At 43.7% G+C, this 20,379-nt stretch overlaps 2 protein-coding genes across 6 annotated transcripts; both read right to left on the bottom strand.

The window, feature by feature from the left end:
- Positions 1-77: 77 nt before the first annotated feature.
- On the bottom strand, positions 78-6,582 carry cdh26.2 (cadherin 26, tandem duplicate 2). Of its 3 annotated transcripts, none has more exons than XM_062459240.1 (15): positions 6,465-6,582; positions 5,299-5,421; positions 4,953-5,102; positions 4,696-4,840; positions 4,420-4,604; positions 3,941-4,072; positions 3,660-3,842; positions 3,203-3,498; positions 2,959-3,101; positions 2,627-2,851; positions 2,218-2,430; positions 1,899-2,020; positions 1,592-1,786; positions 1,309-1,389; positions 78-1,180 (listed from the first exon to the last, which is right to left on the bottom strand). In XM_062459240.1, exons 1-15 carry the CDS (start codon positions 6,498-6,500, stop codon positions 974-976), a joined length of 2,436 nt encoding a protein of 811 aa, XP_062315224.1. In that variant the 5' UTR covers positions 6,501-6,582; the 3' UTR covers positions 78-973. The 3 variants fall into 3 exon arrangements, with proteins under 3 accessions (XP_062315224.1, XP_062315225.1, XP_062315226.1); XM_062459241.1 differs by having other exon boundaries at positions 1,899-2,017; XM_062459242.1 differs by lacking the exon at positions 1,309-1,389.
- Positions 6,583-7,571: 989 nt separating this feature from the next.
- cdh26.1 (cadherin 26, tandem duplicate 1) lies at positions 7,572-16,461 on the bottom strand. 3 transcript variants are annotated; one of them, XM_062459236.1, is made up of 19 exons: positions 16,360-16,461; positions 14,539-14,601; positions 14,339-14,431; positions 13,979-14,140; positions 13,736-13,880; positions 13,316-13,488; positions 13,081-13,209; positions 12,761-12,946; positions 12,402-12,679; positions 12,120-12,265; positions 11,778-12,008; positions 11,417-11,638; positions 11,020-11,150; positions 10,261-10,335; positions 9,716-9,784; positions 9,379-9,480; positions 9,196-9,228; positions 8,808-8,879; positions 7,572-8,604 (listed from the first exon to the last, which is right to left on the bottom strand). In XM_062459236.1, exons 1-19 carry the CDS (start codon positions 16,393-16,395, stop codon positions 8,386-8,388), a joined length of 2,565 nt encoding a protein of 854 aa, XP_062315220.1. In that variant the 5' UTR covers positions 16,396-16,461; the 3' UTR covers positions 7,572-8,385. The 3 variants fall into 3 exon arrangements, with proteins under 3 accessions (XP_062315220.1, XP_062315221.1, XP_062315222.1); XM_062459237.1 differs by having other exon boundaries at positions 9,196-9,225; XM_062459238.1 differs by having other exon boundaries at positions 9,716-9,775.
- Between the last annotated feature and the right edge of the window lie 3,918 nt (positions 16,462-20,379).

Below are 20,379 nucleotides of genomic sequence, written 5' to 3'. Positions count from 1 at the left end.
TTGTAATGGCGTATTGTTGTTAGTGGGCGGACAGTGATTGATTTATATAAAAGAAGGTGCATCACAAAAACATGCCATTGTAATATTTCTTATTTTGTGTTTAGTCTTTAAAGCTATTACATTTACTGAAATACTGAACCCATAAACACAGAAGGAACATTCATGTCTGCATTAACACATTACAAGCCCCCTTAGCACCCTGCACATTCAATTCTTTCATTTGAGCTTTCCATAAAAGACAAGCAAAATATTCTACTGGAAGAAAGTTTAAACTGCCTTTTGATCTGCCTTTTTTTTCATCTTTAAAGCTATTACGTTTAATACTGAACCCATAAACACAGAAGGAACATTCATGTCTGCATTAACACATTGAAAAGCCCCCTTAGCACCCTTTATATTCAATACTTTCATTTGAGCTTTACATAAAACCCAAGCAAAATAGTGTACTGTAACAAAGTTTAAACTGCCTTAAGAAAACACCCCATTCTTAATAGTCAACAACACCTTTTTCACAAATAATTTATATTACATAATTCCTGTGCATAAATCTTTGGTTTGTAGTATCGGTCACCTGCCAAATGCCACAGAACAATAAGGACCACCATAGTAGTCACTCACTCAGTAGGGAGTCAGGTGGCTAAGCGGTTAGGGAATCGGGATAGTAGTCTGAAGGTTGCCAGTTCGATTCCCAGCCGTGCAAAATTATGTTGTGTCTTTGGGCAAGGCACTTCGACCTACTTGCCTCAGGGGAATGTCCCTGTACTTACTGTAAATCGCTCTGGATAAGAGCATCTGCTAAATGACTAAATGTAGTCACTTAATCTCTATACATTTTATCCAGCACCTGCATTTACTTATTTAACAGTCATCAGTTTTACAGATTAATATTTATGTTGAACATAAAGCTCATTAACATCCAGTACAGTTTTTAGCATACAATGGAAGATGCTTCCAAAGAGGTGGAGAGGGCAGTTCAGGATGAGTTGAGCTTAGGCGTGCAGAGGGAGGCCAGGGTGTTGAACCTGGGCCCCAGGTGTAGCAGCATGTCTGTGTTGAAGGGGCTCTCAGGGATGGAGATGACATCCAGCTGGGAGCTGGTCTCCGGGTCCCCCTCTTCTGCATAGGGGTGGGGGGGGTAGTCACCCAGCTCATTCCCTTGCATCTGGAGTCTGTACGTCCTCTGTAGTGAGGGAGAAGAGGTGTGGGAAGGCAATGTGCAGACAATAGGTTTCAGCCTACATAGTGGAGGAAATAGTCCCTCCTTTTTTATGTTTTACTGATCAGTACGAAGTACGCAAGTTCACTTACCTTGTGGAGTACAGGGAGCAGACCATCATATGTGGCCAGATAAGAATCCTCAGACCAATATTTGCTGCTTACAATCATACTCTTGTGGGGGGGGGGGGGGGGGGAGTGTCAGTAATACGCAAAGCTCTTGCTCAAAGTCAGTGCTAGTAATAAAGCATTAAAATGGATGAAAACAGTTTACAAAAACTCCAGATTATACGTACAGTACATAACTGGACCAGTGGTCTGTTTTGTTGAATGCAACAGGTGAATAGGACAAGTCTAAATAAAGGTAGGTACTAACTTTGTTCAATGTAGTTGACTGTACCCGGTGGAGGGAGCCTTGTTGTCTTCCTAGACCTGGTCGGTACACCTGCCCTGAAGCCCGAAGCAGATATGAGCTCTGAGACTCCAGCTCAGCTCCCGCTGCCGTACTTTTTTTACAATTGTCGTGAGTCACTGCTGTTATTGCAGGGATTTGCTGACAAAGGAGGGGTACCTAACAACACAATTATCTCAATATCCTTTAATGCTGCGTGTCATGGAGAACATATCATTCTATCTGTGCCTATCACATTCAACACTGGGTGATGGTCAGAGCGTGGCCTTACCGCACAGTCACTTCCTGGTGTTTCAATGTATGATTTCATAAGGGCGCCTGAGCTTTCTTCTAGTATGATGGGCCTCATCTCACCCTCACAGGACAGCATGAGGGCAAGCAGCAGGACACCTACTGGGGAGAACAACAAAGAACAGTAAAGCAGGAGTGATACAATATCTCTTTCCTGTATCAACACCGGCGGTACAGTAGATAAAACATCTGCGTGTAGGATCTCTATGTAGCAGTTCAGCCTGTCAAGTGTCAGTCATTCAGGGAATGTCTCAATGTAAAGACCAGAGCACAACCAGTTTGTTGTGTCTGCTACCTACCCAGCAGCAGGAGGGCCAAGAGTATCCCGATGGCTGTTCCACCTCCCAGCTGTGTGGCACTGCGGAGGTTACAGTGTTGCATTTGGTCGCACTCACATACACTGACTGACAGGTTGTGGACAGCTTGCTGTCCCTGTAGATCAAAGACCCTTAGCTTCAGCTCATGATACCCAGCATGCACTGTGGTCTCCTTCACTAGGCTCACCGTGTAGCCTGCACAGGAGGAAGGAGGGAGAGCGGAAGAGAAAGAGAGATCGCCAAAGAGAAAGAGAGGACAAATTACAAAGGAGGACCTCTATAGAGCTCATATAAGACCTCCATCAGTACCATAGCAGTTAATAGCATGTTGTCTGTACTGATGTGAATGAGACATATAGAGCTAGTAGGAGGTTTCAGAGGAGGGCCTCACCATTGTTGGGTTCGATCCTCCACTTGTCCTTGACATCCCCCTCAAGCTGGAAGCGGAAGGGCCCACTGTAGGGGTCTCCATCCAGATCCAAGGCAGTGATGTTGGTAACAGAGGCCTGGTCTGACAGACACATGTCCATGCTTGTCCTCTCCAGAAAGGGGGTATTATCATTCTGATCATTTAGGTGGATGTTGAGGGTTCCAGTTCCAGTCATGGGTGGCTTACCTGTTAATCACAATAACCTCAATTTCAGATGATATGTTGCATTTTATAGTCTTACTGGATGTATCAAACTAGTTATGTTAAAAGATATTGTATTGTCTGTTACTTGCCTGAGTCTACAGCGTAGAGAGTCACTTTGTAGTGACCATTGATGACGTTTGGGGCCTCTCTGTCTAATAGCTTGGCTGTAGTTATGGTTCCAGTCTTCGAATCCACTTTGACCCACTCATTTAGATCCTCTCCCTTCATGTACCTATAATACATACAATACATATGTGGGGCTGTCACAGCCTTGCTTTCAGTGGGTTTGCCCCATCACAGTGCATGATTACAGTAAATAAGAAAGAGGCTCACAGCAAGGTGTTGTCGTAGCTGTGATCCAGGTCTGTGGCCGTGAACACCTCCAGAGTCAATCCTACCGGCATGTTCTCATTCACCGTAATGTTTTTGACATCAGGAGTGAAGAAAGGAGGCTCATTTACATCCTCCACAGTCACCACCACCTGGCGGATGGCTGGGACATCTCCAGTGGTAACCACATCCCATAAACCTTCGTCAGGACGACTTTTGACCTGACAAGTGTGATAGGGCACCACGTTTGTCACACTGACAGAGAGGTTCCTCAGAGAGCCCTTCTCATAGTCCAGGGCCTGTCAGAGTGTGTAATAAAGCTTTATTGAATATAGCAAGGTTTATATAGAAGTCATTTAACGTGATTTGCATTGAAGTCATTTAACGTGATTTGCATTGATGTGTTTCTATTGAAAAATTTGCCACCACAGTCAAATCTAGCTCAAAATAAGGAACAGACCTTATCAACAAACAGGACTCCTTCATTGCTCTGTGGGTCAGTGGTGATTCTGAAGTGGTTGCCTGTGTCTCCATGGATGGTGTACACCGCCCTCCATGCATCTGTACCTGGAGTGTCCTGGTCTGAAACTTGCAGTCGTAAAACTGGTACCTTCTCATCCCCCTCCTTCACTCTTCCTGAGCCCTGGAATACCATGGCAAATACAAAAGCTCTGTTTGTCACAGAGAAAGGCCATGCACATTTCAACAACAAGAGCAGGAGAAGGGGAGAGGAGAGCTCACTGTATGTCCTGTGAAGACAGGCAGGTGGTTGTTTCCGTCCTCTATGTTTATAATGACGGTGGAGGTGCTGGAGAGCTGAACCTTCTCTCCGCGGTCCTTGGCCTCCACCAGGATGGTGTATTTTTCTGCTTTCTGTGGGGGAAGGCAGTTATCATTCAAGGTATAACACAAACCTATTCTTAATATTTATGTTTCCATGTGTAACTGAGTTGGTTGAACTCACTCATGAGGATAAACATTGCTTACGCCATCAAAGAACTAGCTTTTGGTGGCGTAGCTCGTTAACATATGGTTTTTATCCATTTGTGGCCAAGATCGAGAAGAAGTAAGCGGTACCAAGTAAGCTATACTAACCGGTCCTACACCTGCGACTACACCTGTGACACTTTGAAACGTATGACAAACATTCTCACATTGCTGATTCATGTGAATGTGTGGGATTAAGACTGGATGTTGACTAAATTAGAGTGCCCTTTCACCTCATGGTCAAGACATCCTTTAAACAGGATTGTTCCAACTCGATTGTTCCCTGGGCCACTCTGCTCGATGTAGAACTCCAGGTCAATTGGCAGTGGGCTGACAGAAACAATCCTGAGGTCAAGTGTGCCATTGTTGGTCATGTATTTGTCCTTATCTGATGCTAGAACCCCAGTTAGAAATGTATCTGGTGACAAGAGAGGGCAGAACACGTGTAAATACAGATTTATGTTGAAAAAGTGTTAAATGTGTGTCTTGCTGAAAGTGATGTTTTGTACTCTGTGATGCAGACTCCTTTAGGTTGACAGGATAGGTTTCCTTTTCAAATCTAGGAGCATTGTCATTGATGTCCATCACCTTCACCTCCACCCCTAGTCTGGTGTCCACAACATTGTTTTGTATTTTTCTGGCCTCGAATGTGAGCTGGAAATAAAGAGATGAAGAAGAATAAAGAGAAATTAATATAATCCACATAAATACTACCCATTGTCAATACCACACTTCACTTCTGACATTAATTAAGAATTCCTCTCACCTTCAAATTTTGATACTCCTCGTAGTCTATCTTCTTATGAACCCAGATTTCACCTGTCTGTGTGTCGATGCTCAAGGTTCCTTTTGGCTCCTCCGTTACTCCCTGACCTTGTAGATTGAAACCAACTGCAAACTTTTTCTCGACCTCGATCTGAAAGAACACAAATGGTCTTTTAGTTTCGTTTTGTCTGTGTTGTTTGTTTGTTTGTGTCTGAGGATGGGGATGTCTCTGTGTGTGTGTGTGTGTGTGTGTGTGTGTGTGTGTGTATATATATATACTGTTCTGTACTTGAGTCTAAATGTGCAGGTCAGACATCAGTCACTGAGTCAGTTTCGTCTGTACTCACTTTGCCCAGCAAATAAGGGAAAGGACCAGGATACTCCTCTGTGATCTGAAACGAATCTATGATCCAGTATCTCTTCTTCCGGACCAGAGTCTCAGGAGGGGACGCACTTAGGATTCCCACACACTACACAACACAGCAGAGAAACATATGTCAAGATCAACATCTGCAACTGTCTTACATTACATTTACATTTTACATTTAGTCATTTAGCAGACGCTCTTATCCAGAGCGACTTACAGTAAGTACAGGGACATACCCCCCCCGAGGCAAGTAGGGTGAAGTGCCTTGCCCAAGGACACAATGTCATTTTGGCACGGCGGGGAATCGAACTGGCAACCTTCAGATTACTAGCCCGACTCCCTCACCGCTCAGCCATCTGACTCCCCGTCTTCCCTCCCTCATAGCAATGCAGGGGCCCTTCCAGAATAACCCCTTAAATGAGAGAGGCCACTATTGTGAATTGACCAGATGTCTGAGAATGAACGTAACTTAGAGCAACTCTCGGAGAACCATGGAAGAAACATGGACCTGCTTGTCACCTACTGACATCAGAATCAACTGTATTGCCAGGTATGCCTACATATACAAGGAGTTTGTCTTGGTGACAGGAGCTTCCAGTATACAGACATACCATATATGAATAAAAAACACAGACAAATCTAAGTAATGTACACACATACACACCTACATGATGCAAATCTGTTATGTACATTTAAAAATATAAATATGTTTTGACATGAAACCCTGATGACACTAGTTGTTGTAACGTGGAACAAAGACAGTATTTGTTGGCTAACATTGGTCTACAGAACATTGCAATGCCTATGTACTAAACACATAAACGTCCCTAGACTAAACATACATGGGTGGCACCTGTTCCGTACCTAGTGTGTTCGCTGCGTGATAGAGAGTATGCCCATGGGCAGCTTACCTATTCCAACCTGGTCAATGCTGGTTTATTTAATAAATCAAATTAGACTTATCACATTGAAATACAGTCTCACGGGATATATATATATATATATATATATATATATATATATATATATATATAAATAATACACTCAATACTCAAATGCACAAAAAGTAAAGGGGGTGCTGAATGAAAGGATTGTCAAGCAGAAAGACGATAGTGTCGCTTTGGATGCTGCTGATCAGGTCCTTACCAGAGTGGTGAACAAGCTAATGGTTATGGTATTCATTCTGTATCCAGATAAGTGAGAATAATTGAGTCCACAGCAGCCGTTGCTTTGACCCAAGATATATCTGAATCACCCACTACTGAGCCACTACTGAACAAGCTTCCAGATGCAGGCTTTTAAAATACTTGTGGGCGGGTTCAATGCCATAAACAAAACACATTTTCACTGGAAGCCCAGGGTAGATATTTAGATTACACATTCCAACTGTGTTGGGTAGGACCCAAATGCAGGAGAGTCAGCAGGCATTGTTGAACTAAGGGGTTTATTTTTTTAAACGGGGAACAGACAGGGTACTCACGTAACAAGGGTAATGACAAGACAAAGACTGGACACAAAACAGGAACCTAAATACACAGAACTAAACAAGACACAAGTGGACACAAAGAAACTAACGAGACAAACCACTGAACGAGACAGTAGAAGACAAAAACAGACAGAGACAGAAAAACCAAAACAACAGGGGGGCACGGCTATGGCCGTGACACCAACACTGCTGGCTCATTCTTCTTATAACATCTGAAACTAGCATGAATATCCATTTTGAATATCAATTTTGGTAATAGAAAATGCTGAGTAACGTTAGTGCAGGACTGCACTATAGTGTTGCAAATTGACCATGTGGAGAGAAATGCTGGGCTATTACACACATAGCAGATAGCATAGATTATTATATTCATGCCTCGAAAGCCATTTCATTTGGGAGTGTTTACATTTGGTAAATAATCAAGTCCGAGCTGAAAGCTCAAACAAAGTTAACTTAATAAAAGTTCACCCATCATTTTTAAGGGAATTCTCATGAATTGTAATGACATTAACAAACATTTTGCGCGGCAGGTTTTTCCACCTGGTAGTGCGTAGGCAGTCAAACTTCAGCCTTCCATGGAAACACTTCACCCCCCACCCCTGCCTGTACTACACCCCCCAACCATGAATAACTGGTTCTACTACTACTGTAGTAGCAACACACCATATGAGTAATGAAAGGTTCAGTTTACAGTGAATAGATGATACCATATTTGTTTTTCCAGCTTCCTTGTCTACCCTGATTGATTTCAAATGATTCCAGAGAGCTTAATTTTGAAATTATTCATTTTATTAATTCATACTTTTTTGTATCAACATAATAGGATGCTCCACATTACAAAACTGGAAAAAGCAATTGCATCTGTAGGCCTATACAAATATCTGTTGTATAAAAAATAGCTTCTGGTTCATACTGAGAGTCAGAATAGTACATTGCAAAACTGACTATCAAATACTCTTTACAAGCACCTCACACTGTAGCATATTTGCAGAACATGTCCAAACATATTCTTAATTTGATTACAGTATTCATTTTCTCTAAAGAGCCCACATTAGTATGTGGAAACAAAGGATACTTAACTTTGAGAAGTCTTCTGCAGTATAAAAGGATAGGGACACACTGAAATATCTACAGTATATAGCATGCCCTTTAAGTTTTCCAGAGATAAGTGTCACAAGATGACTGTCATACAGTAATCCATTACATTCAAAACCATCAACTGCCAAATAAAATAAAATGTCTTAATATAGGAAATAACCTGTGAAGTAAAGCTTCCACCTTCATGTTTACTTTCAGTTTGGATTCCACTCTTGCCAAAACCATATGTTGTTGCAATTAATGATAAGAGGATTAAAGATATAAAGGTAAAGCAAAACACCCTGAGCTTCTTACTAAAGTATGAGAACGTTTGGTCAGTGCACCACATCCATCCATTTTATGATTGGTCCTTTTTGATGGTTCAAATGAGGTCCTGGATGAATTCCCTTGTATAGGTGACAATCCTTTTTTCCATAGTAGGAAGTTGTCTTGATCAGGTCAGATGTGAACCAATGCCAAACCAATCCCAGTCCACGATAGTATCTACAAGTTGCTGGGTCTTCCCTGCATGCCCTGCTGACAGATGCCTCCAAGGGTGTTGAACTTTGGCCCCAGATTTCCAACAAACTCTAAGTCATCCCCCAGGTTGCTTAGAGACAGCTCATCCAATGAGTTGCACTTGCTTCCCTGCCCCTCATAGGCATACTCATGAGGCAAGTAAGCAGCGTAGTCATCTTCTCCTGCACCAATCATGAGCAGCCTCTGTGGAAGCACACAGCCAGCAATGTAAACCCTTACATAATTGATTACAATGAAATAACTCTGTATACGTCCAGTATTCAAGGCACGCTTTAGTCATGTCCGCTCAGTGCAACTTTCTTCAACATGGTAGTAGAAAGAGCCATAAATGACCCCTTAGAAATCCCCATAGACACACACGCACAAGGAGGTGAGAGGTGGATTACCCTGTCTATGTGCTCTGAGATCTGCTGATCCCCTCGGCGATTGAGGGAGTGGGAGTACCGTGCAGAGTTGTTCTGTTGACAGAAAGAACCGGGTAAAATACATGTTGTCTTTGCTGCAGACAGACAGTTAGCATAATACTAATGGGTCACACACACATGAGTTACAAAATGTAACAACAATGTATTGAGTTCGCAGACGCTTTCATCTGAGACGCTTTCAAAGTGACACGCAAAAGAAGGATTTGAACTTGCAACCTTTTGATCAGCAGTTAAATGCACTGCCACTTATCTTCACCTTTACCTACATACTAGGAAAGGTAGACTGTGGCATTGCCAGTAAAAATGTATGTGGGTGAAGTTTCTGTCATCTTCTTCCATATTAACTTACCTTGATGGAGCTATTCATCCTGCTTGAGTTCTGCTATGAGAAAATACAAAAAATCACTGTCAACTTTTACATCGATGTTCATACAGCAGCACTAGTGTCAACTGTCTACTACTGGAACCACTGGTATTTTAGAAGCAGGGTTATGAATCCCCCTGGTGGCTATGTCGAGTATCTGTCACTTACAGTGCCATGCCCCCACTGGCTCCTCATGGTTCCATTGGCCTCGCCCGTTCTCTGGAAGTTTCCTGATTGGAAGCCTCCTGAAGAGGACATCTGAGTTGCCATCTGTAGACAGACAGGAGAAGGGCGTGACAAAGGGACGTGTTTGTTCCATGTGCGCTGCCCATGAGTGCCATGCTCTCACCCAGAGCTCTCACCACTCTGACCACCTGAGATACTGTTTAGAAACTGAACCATGGTGCAGCATAGCAGCAGTGGTACAAGCAGCATAAACTGGCAGGAAACAACAGTGTGAATAATTGGTAGGAGAAACTGGTTGTGAAAACATCCTGTATCTCACCATGTGCCTCCCAGAGCTTCTGGTCATCTCATGCATTTCTTTGATTGACATCTGTGAGATCTGTGTGAGCTGGCCAATCACAGAGAAGACAACCACAAGCAACAGTTACAGTGTTGTACTTTGTAGTCAGTGACTAGAGATGAGGGAGTGTAGGTAAACAAACTATGGTCACATGAGGTTAGTAGGATATGAGGATTGTGGAAGTCGTTTACAGTATAAAAGTAAAAATGAGCCTCGACAGAAACGTGTGAAGATAAAAGGGGGTTGCTTTGAAGAAACCGCATGGCTCACACTGTCTCAATCACAATTACAGTCTTGTTCCAAATGTGCACAGGTATACTGTATAGCAGTGCATGCCGCAACTTGCAACAGAGCTAACATTGTTAAGGACTCTTTCCTACTGCAGAATGTATGTGCAGTTCTATGAACATTACTATGAGAATGTAATCTTATTTTAGGTTTGTCCTGAACCAGGAAGTTACAAACACAGGAGGGAAGACATGTTGAGAGAAAAAGGAGAAACGTTAGACGAGAGGTCTACCTACGGGTATGGCAGCCTGTCTGTCCCCGTCTGTCACCATAATGCTGTTCTTCTGGCTCAGGATCAGTGTGGGCTCAGCCTGGAGACAGGACAGAGGAGAAGAGACAAGTGGAGAGGAGAGGAAAGGTGAAGGGAGGAGAGGAGTGGAGAGGAAAGGTGAGGGGAGGGGAGGGGAGGGGAGGGGAGGGGAGGGGAGGGGAGGGGAGGGGAGGGGAGGGGAGGGGAGGAGAGGAGAGGAGAGGAGAGGAAAGGAGAGGAGAGGAGAGAAGAGAAAAGAGGAGAGGAGAGGAGAGAAGAGAAGAAAGGAGAGGGGAGGGCAGCGGAGGGGAGGAGAGGAGAGGAGAAGATGGAGAGGAAAGGTGAGGAGAGGAGAGGGGAGGGGAGGAGAGGAGAGGAGAGGAGAGGAGAGAGGAGAGGAGATGGGGATGTAGAAAGTGTAGGACATTGGGGAAAATTTATTTTAAAGAAATGAAGGAAAGGAGGAAGAGAGGAAAGGACGGCACGGTTCAAGAGCAACAGGAAGAATAGAAAGGAAAAAAGTTACGAACTTGTCAGAACACATATCTGAGGCCAACCACATGCCTGTCATATCCCAATCAGCTCACGGCTACACAGCTCACATATTCAGACAGGGTTACACGCAGCAATGCAGTAATGTCTGTTCTGACGCAAACGTTAACACCCCATAAACACTCTTTCCAGTGCATCCTCAGGAAAACACCGGTTTAAAAAATGTATTCACAGACAAAACATACACACAAACCTGGCATGCCGATCCTCCTCCCTCCTCGTTGTACTTGATGAGGGTCTGGTTGCCTTCGTCCTGAAGGTTGAGGGGGATGAGTTTGAAAGTCTGCTTTCCACACTCACACAGAAAGCAGAAACACAGCAGCACTGCAAAACGGCACACACATACACAAAGAATCAGTCACAGTTGCAATGCAATGATCTAATTGCTGTTGCTCTCTGATGTGGGTTTTCAACACAGTGAGTCATTCAACTAAACTGGTTCCAACAAGGTAGATACTGCAGGCATGTTCCCTAACCTGTAGATGCACACTTCATGAAAACTGTCCCTCTGATTCAATGCTTTGGTTATGGTCGCACATGTTTTAAATAACTGGCGCTAGCATGGCGGAGGGTTCCATTCAGAGACTCACACAGCAGGAGCAGCAGTCCGGCTACCAGCAGGCCAATGGCGGCTGGGCCCAGGCGGCTGCTATGGGGTAGCCGGCCCCGGCACGTGTCCCCGCTGAGACAGTCACACACCACCACCTCCAGGGTCTCAGAGCCCCCTGTGCCCTGCTGGTCCATGATGACCAGGGGCACCGTGTAGTTCCCATAGACCAGGCTCTTCAGACTCACCAGACCCCCTGTCATGCCTGGGAAAAAAATCAAGAGAGGGATAGAGTTCACGTCTTTTCTTTTTTTTTTTTTACGCCAACTTCTAAATAAAAGAAATCATCAATGAAACAGCCACACAGCTACTCGCGGTCACGAGGATGAGGCCTGCCTCCCCACCTATGGAGGGGTCTAGTTTCCAGGTGTCTGTCAGAGTCTTGTCGTTGCCCCCCAGCGAGAAGGTGAAAGGGCCACTGTAAGGGTCTTTGTCTTTGTCCTGAACAGGAATACTGATGCTGCTAGCCTTGTTCCCACACAGCACCAGGCTCTTGTTCACCAGGTGGGGCAGATTGTCATTCGTGTCCCCCAGATGGATCACCAGAGTGGACGTGGCTGTAGCAGGAGGCTCCCCTGAGACACACAGAGAAAACGTGCTGGCATTGACCTCAATTCCTCTCAAAATCTATTGATTTGAATGTCCAAAAATCAATATCCTTTTGGGTGGTATAAGCAAACGATTACCATTGTCTATGGCACATATTAGGACAGTGTAGGTACTATTCTTGTCAACATAGGCAGACTCTCGGTCCATCTTCTTGACTGTTTTGACCTTCCCTGTCTTCTTATCGATGGAGACCCATCCTGCTGGGTCCTGAACGATCTCATACCTGCAGCACGCACATGGCACAGCGGCACACATGCATGTCAGCAGCTGTGTTCAGCACCATGGATTATTTCCATCACCATTTTCATCCATCCCAGAGTGGAAAGAGAAAGTGCCGGAGAGTGTACGGAACCACCGACCTGATCTTGTTGACATCAGAGTCTTCGTCTGTGACCTTTGGTGTGTACAGCTCCTTCCCTGGTTCTTCCTCCTCTCTCTCGTAGACTTTGGTCACGACCTTGTCAAATACTGGAGGGTCATTGATGTCAATCACTTTGAGGGTGACATTGACTGAGTTGGGAGGTGTGACCTTAGCAGAGACGCCACCAGGGGCACCAGCTACACACTCAAACAGAGGCTCCTCGTTTTCCACTCCGATCTCCACCCCTGCGAAGGTAGTCCTCTCATAATCCTTCCCCTGGAAACACAGGCAACATGTCCCTTTAGTGCACTGAACTAAGTGAAGCCAATGGATCTTTCATACATAACATTCCTGTACCTTGATGACTGTCAGAATGCCCTCATTAGTCTTGGGGTCTGTCTCAATTTTATAGTTCCCCTCCTCGTTTCCCTTCAGGAAGAAGTATTTGGCGCGCCATCCAGGGGTGTTTGGTGTATCAGCGTCTGTCACACCTAGTCTTAATATAACCTTGTTGGTCTCCATCTCCATTACCTCACCATGGTACTGGATTAACACACAGGGATTGATATTAATAAGGGGGGGTTTGCAGTTCCATTACACAATTTTGTTCCCATGTAAGCAGAGAATGTTAGTTAGTTAATCACTCCACCACTGTTATGTGATCGGTCACATCTTACCACATTCTCTTTGAACACTGGTCGGTGTGTGTTGTAGTCAGTAACATCAATAAGAACTGTGGCAGATGAAGAGAGGGCTGGTTTTCCTTTATCTTTAGCTTCAACAACGACCGTATACTTCTTTGCTTTCTGTAAAGCATGAAACATTTAGGACTATTTCTTATGTCTTAGTTTGTGACAGTGTGCCGGTCTGTATGTGTGTTCTGTATGTAAATGTTATCCAGTGGAGGCTCACATCATAGTTGAAGCAGCCTGTGAAGGTGAGCTGGGTCAGCTTGGTGCCTTCCACTGTTTTCAGACCGATCTTGGGCTCGGCAGGTTCTTGAGAAACCACCCTGAGGATGATATTAGAGTTGTCTGTGTTCTCCTCATCTTTATCCCGCGCCTTCAGAGGGACAGGGAGGTAACCTGACGAGAGAACACACGAGGAAGAGAAGAAAAGAGAAAAGGAAGAGAAGAAATTAGATGAAAAAATAAAAGAAAAAAAAGAAACCAAAGAAAAAGCAGGGAAATGTGCGGAAATTAGATGAGATAACAGTAGAGGAGGCGAGGCAATGTGAAGTATAAGGAAGGACCCTCCGGCATGCCTGTGACTGCAAGGAAATCATTCTCATGTATGTGTGTCAAGTTTGGTTGTATTCATCCAAGTGCTGACCCTGTGGTAAGTTCTCTTTTACACTGGCTTTTGCGATGGGATCAAAGACAGGAGCGTTGTCGTTGATGTCCTTTATGGCCACATCGAATGCCAGCGTCCTGTCCACTGGCTCGAGCGTGTCCTTGTCAAGGATATCAAATTTGATCTGCGGAGACAGCCAACCTCAAAGCATGAGTACGTCATGTTTTCCTTGCCACCTCTCTTTCTTTCCTAATCCCCTTTTCTTTTCTTTCTCTATCTCACATGGAAGATGGAGATCTTCTCCCTGTCGATGGCCTTGTGGACTTTGACCTCGCCCGTCGTGCCGTCGATGGAGAAAACTCCCAGCGGCTCCTCTGTGACGCCGTTGCCCGTGATACGGAACACAAGGTTGTCAGTCAGTTCTTTTATCCTGTCGTTGAACATCTGAAGGAAAACAAATCAGGACCATCGGACAGAGGCAGTCTAGGACCAGGCACCAGGCCTACAGTATGGTACACGCTGCTCCACTATAACCATCTAACAAGGTCACAGTCATGAAAAATCCATAACATGGACTGTAAACAAATGGATGTTGTGAGGTTTTATTGGTCAATGAGTAAAAAAAGAAGTATAAAACTGTACCTTTGTGGCCAGTTTAGGGAAAGGCCCAGGGTCCTCCTCGGTCAGTTCTATGGTGGACAGGACCCATCTCCTTTTGGACCGTACCAGCAGGTCCTGACACAAAAACAGGAGCACAACAAGGCTATGAGAGATCGGCAAACGATATTGTGTTGATAGATATTTAGGACATGGCTTTCAATAGATGAGTCCTTGCAACCTACCCCTTTTTCATGCTTGTTCGCCGTATGGGTGCCGGCCTGTGCCAGTCCAACTGCTATGGCCACCTGATGATGCAGAGAGCATATTCAGGGGATATCACAGAACTTGAAATTCCAGCATGTGACACAGTCACCAACGTATAGGAAGGCACCTGACATGAACAGTGCAGTGCATTCCATGCAGACATCAATCACACACACACTGAAACTCAATTAAGACATTTCTCGATAATTACTTTAATAAAAAATGAGTCATCATGCGATTATCTCCCACAATAACAGCATCTGAACAGTGGGTGTGGTCATGAAACCTCTCATTATAAGCAACACCTCATTTGTTTTTTAATTCGATTTGTGAACGTTACTATAACTCATACATCCTGCTAAAGGCAAACGCTACCGCAGGGCTTTGGATACATGCAAACATTCACACAAAGCCAGGGACTTCGCCGCAACAACTAATAAAATGCTGTTGTTTAATGATGTCAGACGAGCTACAATGTCAACTTAATTATCAAAGCATCATAAAAGTTACAGACAAAACCATCTTTGTTGCTCGCTCATGCCTATTCCTTCCCAATCAGCCTGTCAGGCCAGTCCACTTGATTATTGCAAAAGAGAAATTTCAGAAGGTTTTGGAACAACATTTGCTAATATTGTTTACTTCATTATTCTCCCTCGTACACACTCCACCATAACCAGCCACTCCATCTTACCGTCATCATCAACATTGAATGTTTGGTACAATGTTTTACTGCCCACATCAAATCAAATTTATTTGTATAGCCCTTTTTACACGCAAGCATGTCACAGAGGGCTTCACATATGCCCATAGAACTGCCCCTCAACCAACCTAAACCCTCAAGGAAGACAAGGAAATGTCATTGATATCTTTATATTGTCAACACTCCAAAAGCTTACAATCTTCCTCAACATGTGGTGTGCAGCAGTGAGGTCAAGTGAACAAAACTACTTTAAATCTCTTTCTCTTATTACTAAATACTCAAAATATAACACAACTTTTGAACAGCCTTAGTCTCTGAACAAAGATAAATAAAAAGTCTGAAAAACACACCCTGGCATTGGTTTATAACACTCATAGGATTCGGATTATTTGTGTAGAAATGTAAATGTAAAACCATATAATATTTAAGTCAGAATCCAAAGAAACAATCAAGAGAAGCAGGACCAATAATTCCAATGTACCTCCATGAACGTGTTCAGTACTTGTTACAAATGGCAAAATATCATATATGTGGAGACACAGTAGATTTGGCATGATGAGCAGTTGCAAGAGAGTTGCAAGTGGTAAAGTTGACAATAAAAGCCATGCCACAAAGAAGCCCTACCAGTCCTATGTGTTAAAGACAGTGGCAGACCAGGAGAGGAAGCGTCTACTCTAGCAGTCCTGGAGACTGCTCAGCCATTGGAGTACATTACATTTAGTAGACGCTCTTATCCAGAGCGATTTACAGTAAGTACAGGGACATTCCCCCGAGGCAAGTAGGGTGAAGTGCCTTGCCCAAGGACACAACGTCAGTTGGCATGACCAGGAATCAAACTGGCAACCTTTGGATTACTAGCCCGATTCCCTCACCACTCAGCCACCTGACTCCACAGAAAGTCACATTGGTTCAATTTCTTTGAGGTTTTACATTCTATTTCACACAGATACAGTTTATAACATGAATTGTTATGATTTGTTTCACTCAATGATACACAATGCATGGAGCACAACATATGTGCCTGCATTGGTCAGTTGTTCTCAAAAGCTGTGTTTCACATTGAATGGTTTAAAGTTGTACATATTTGTATTGTACTTACTGTTAGCAGAACCACGGAAACAGTCTTCTTCTCCATTCCAGCAGCACTGCGTTACTGACACAAGCTCGGCTGAGGGGACGGGGTGGGACGCCTCACACCTTTAACATAATACACCAGGTACAGCCCACTTTGCCTCCAGGCAACCTTCACACTGCTGACACAGGTCTGTTTGTTCTCATGGGGGTGGGGTGTGTGTGGATTATTGTGCGTGTGTACAGTTCAGAACTGGTTGTAATGATGTACAGACTCACAACTTTTGAGTGGAGTGCGTGTCCACAGTCAGGTGTACACAGCACAGTCAGGTGTACACGGAGACACCCGCTGAAGAGGTTTCTAATGACCATATCTTATTCATTCGCTCGACAGCAGCAACTCCTTTGTTGAAAAGTAGGCCCGCTTTTGTTCCAGTAGTCGATCTTCATCAGTCCAGTTGAGAGAGGTGTATGGTTTCTGTCTGCAGTTCCCTCCTCTTCCCAGGTAGAGAGCCTCACCATGTAGCTCAACCCTGGGGCATTCTGCAGAATGGAGCTCTGTCTGGACCCATGTGCCCCACCATAATCTGATCATGGATGAAACGTTGCACTGTAGTGTCATTCTTTATTCAACGTGCCTGGTCGTGAAGAAGAGGCTGTTTTACGATGTGAAGTAAATACAGACTCTTCCATGATTCTGACCTGAACCATGTTGCCCTTAAGCATAGTTCGTTTGACATCACATGACATACCTCTTGGAATTTTTAAGTAAATACTTTTTCTTGTGAAAATTGTCTAATCGTTTGTAATTGCATGTCATATAAGTGCCAGAAGGTGCATTCTGTGGAGTACCAAGTTGAGACTGGTAACTTTTGGTTGGTGTTGACAATTGTGTGTGTGGACACACACACCATTTTAATAGTTTCTCACAGTGTCTCAATTCCATATTGTCATTAGAACTTTGAACATAAGAGACAGGAGAAAAGATTGTCACTGGCAGTAAATTGACTCACTTGATAATAGGAGGTTTTGTCTGCAATGTACCTCTAGGCACCCACACAAAGGTGTAGCAGCATTTACACCCCTGTATCCAAGGACACACAGATATGGTGATATGGCTAACTTATATGGTTCCCTAGAAAGCTTGTTGAAATCGAATGCTTTGTCAGCTTCACTGAAGTCATGTTTTCCTCTGGAGCCCATAAACACATGCATGGTTTGCTACAGGTTGTTCTGTTAGCAGAATGCAGTGGATCTAGGTTTTTTGGGGTGTAAGTGTGGTACTAATAAATGGGACTGCGAAGGGCGTTGTATCAGTCGACAGTATCACTGTCATATTATGGACATCTAATCATCCTCAGCAACATTAACAGGGCTGGACAGGTAGAAAATTAACCGGAGACATCTGACTTAGGTACCTCAAGCCCAGACCAGAAAATGTCTAATATGGGGAGAACTCCCACTCTCGGGAAACTTCCGGGTTCTGAACTCATAGGGAGCTCTAGGGAGCCAGATGGCTGAGCGGTGAGGGAGTCGGGCTAGTAATCTGAAGGTTGTCAGTTCGATTCCTGGCAGTGTCAATTGACGTTGTGTCCTTGGGCAAGGCACTTCACCCTAGTTGCTTCGGGGGGAATGTCCCTGTACTTACTGTAAGTCGCTCTGCTAAATGACTAATTGTAAATGTAATATAGTTCCATATAAGGGCGCTAATGGTCGAGTGCAGAATGAATGGAGGTCTATGGAGCTATACCCCTCCAAATCCACTTTTCTCAGGATATAATTCTATTTCTAATTAGAATTTTTAATTCGAAAGGGGAGGCAAAACAAATACACACTGCTGGGTGTTTTTCCTCGCTTTTTCGTTCTAAAAAGCATTTTTCAATTGTCAATGACGTCATACACATTGTACGGCCAGAGATACTGCATTACGGCAAGCTCTGGTCACTTCCTTTTTTCTCTCGAGGCATCGACAACACAGCTTAGGCTCTACCTGTCAATACACATGCTAGAAAGAGTTTTGGCTTGCTAATGTTGTTGCTAATGTTGCTAACGGATGCCATCAAGCGGGATCTCTGGTCGTAGTTAGTCCTTCACTAACCAATCAGCATTCATTAGCAGAATGCTAGCGTATTATGGGCAACAACGACTCACCCTGTAAGAAATCGAAAGGACATAAGTACTCGTGCATTCGACTTTAGACCTATAATTCATGTTTAACATGCAAAAACTACAATAAAATCTGAGATTTCTCAACGACAATCAGGTGAAAGAGACAAATGTAGCCGTTTAGCTCCTTAGACTCCCATTCATTTTGCACTCGACGACGATCACTCCCAGTGGAACTCTGATGGAACTGCAACAAACAGGCTCTTCCCAGACCTAGTACAAGAGCCTGTTTAGTACAGAAGCAAAATCTAAATTGAGCGGAAGTACGTAGGAGGGCAGAGTCAGGCAGCTCTGACACGGAAAGCGCTTTGGGCGATTTATTTTATGCCAGATGGCAGAAAACAAAATTATTAAATACAAAAAATCCCCGTATTCCGGAATATTGTATAGCATTTGCAGGCGTCCGGGACCTCTTTATTTTGTCTATGGTCCGGGAGCCGCTATTGAAATGCGGGAGACTCCCGGAACTTGGGATGTCTGCTACAGGTATTGATCAGCCAGTTCAACTACTTTGAGGGTGGTTCTTCTTTCTGCACACGAAGATATATTGCACAATAGTATTCTTTTAGCTTGCCTAAAATGCAAGCTATTCCCAGAGGTGCATTTGCGGATATTTGGTCGCGCCCTAAGGCTTCTTAAAGATATTTTAATACAAGTGCTTACACGCAGCTGCAATGTATGCATGTATGTATGTAGGCTAACAGGTTTCAAGGAACAAATGGTTACAGTAATCTTTTATAATAATGAACAAACTAAAAAACACATGACCCCCCTGTTAGCTTTGTAATGGTAACAGAGCAAATGATAATGGCAATAAATGGTTTTTATATTTTTAATAAATGGTTCCCAGATTCGTTAAGAAGCTCAGCTTCTTAACCCTCGTGCTGCCTTCGGGTCACATGACCCAAAGGTTCATAACGAAGCATCGTTGTGTTTACCCAATTTTACCCAATACAAAAACAAATTAAAATAGTTTTCTTTTAACCTTTGCAATGTGGGGGGTCTGAGACAGCCCAACGGTTAAAAGAATATGCTTCACTTTGTCTTTGTATGCGGTAAATCTGTCGCAGTACGAAGGTGGGTCACAATGACTGATGGGTCAGAATGACCCGAAGATAACACAAGGGTTAACGAATCTGGGAAACCCGGCCAATAACAGTTGCTGGTGTGTGCCATTGGAATTTTTCATATCAGGATCGCAAGCAGAAATTGGCACAGAAAAGACCGCAGGAATGAGAACAGAAACCGACACTAAAAATTACTGGAATAGCTTTTGAACCTTAGATCAATAACCTTTCACTGGCTTATCTCATAACCTAGTCCTTCATATGAACAGTGTAAACAGTACGATCCTATCTTTTATTATGGTTGTTATGTCTGTACTAATCTTGATAGTGGAGAAATCTATTGCAGACTTTTGCTGCCAAATCAAGTCCACATCCTGATTCTCTGTCACGCTAACTGGTTGGCAGGTGATAATGTTTTCTGGATGATTTTCAGATAGATGTTTTTCCAATCTCAGACATGACAGTTAAGACAGCCTCGGGTCGTTGGAACAAACCTGCAGTACCTGGAGAGTCTTGGACCTGGAGTTTAAGGACTCCTTCAACTGGTAACAAGGAGTAAGGAAGCGAAGTAAATACGCTTTATTGTTTCTTGTGGATTACTGTGTAGTTATCCAACCAGGAGGAGAGATGATATTTCTCGTCAAGGCTCCAGTGGTGTGTTCACACTCTGGCCCTCTGTGATTCAAGGGGATTCTGAACTACTGTAAAAATACAACTGCAAAGGGACAATGTAACTGTATTCATGTTCACTCCATTTATTAAACATTTCTTTCTTAATCATGACCGGGAAAACACAATATATGGAAGAGAGGTAA

The sequence above is a fragment of the Osmerus eperlanus genome, chromosome 4 (genome assembly GCF_963692335.1).
Source record: "Osmerus eperlanus chromosome 4, fOsmEpe2.1, whole genome shotgun sequence".
Classification (NCBI taxonomy): Eukaryota; Metazoa; Chordata; class Actinopteri; order Osmeriformes; family Osmeridae; genus Osmerus; species Osmerus eperlanus.
Note: the sequence above shows the minus strand (reverse complement) of the source record. Positions and strands in the feature narration are given on the sequence as shown.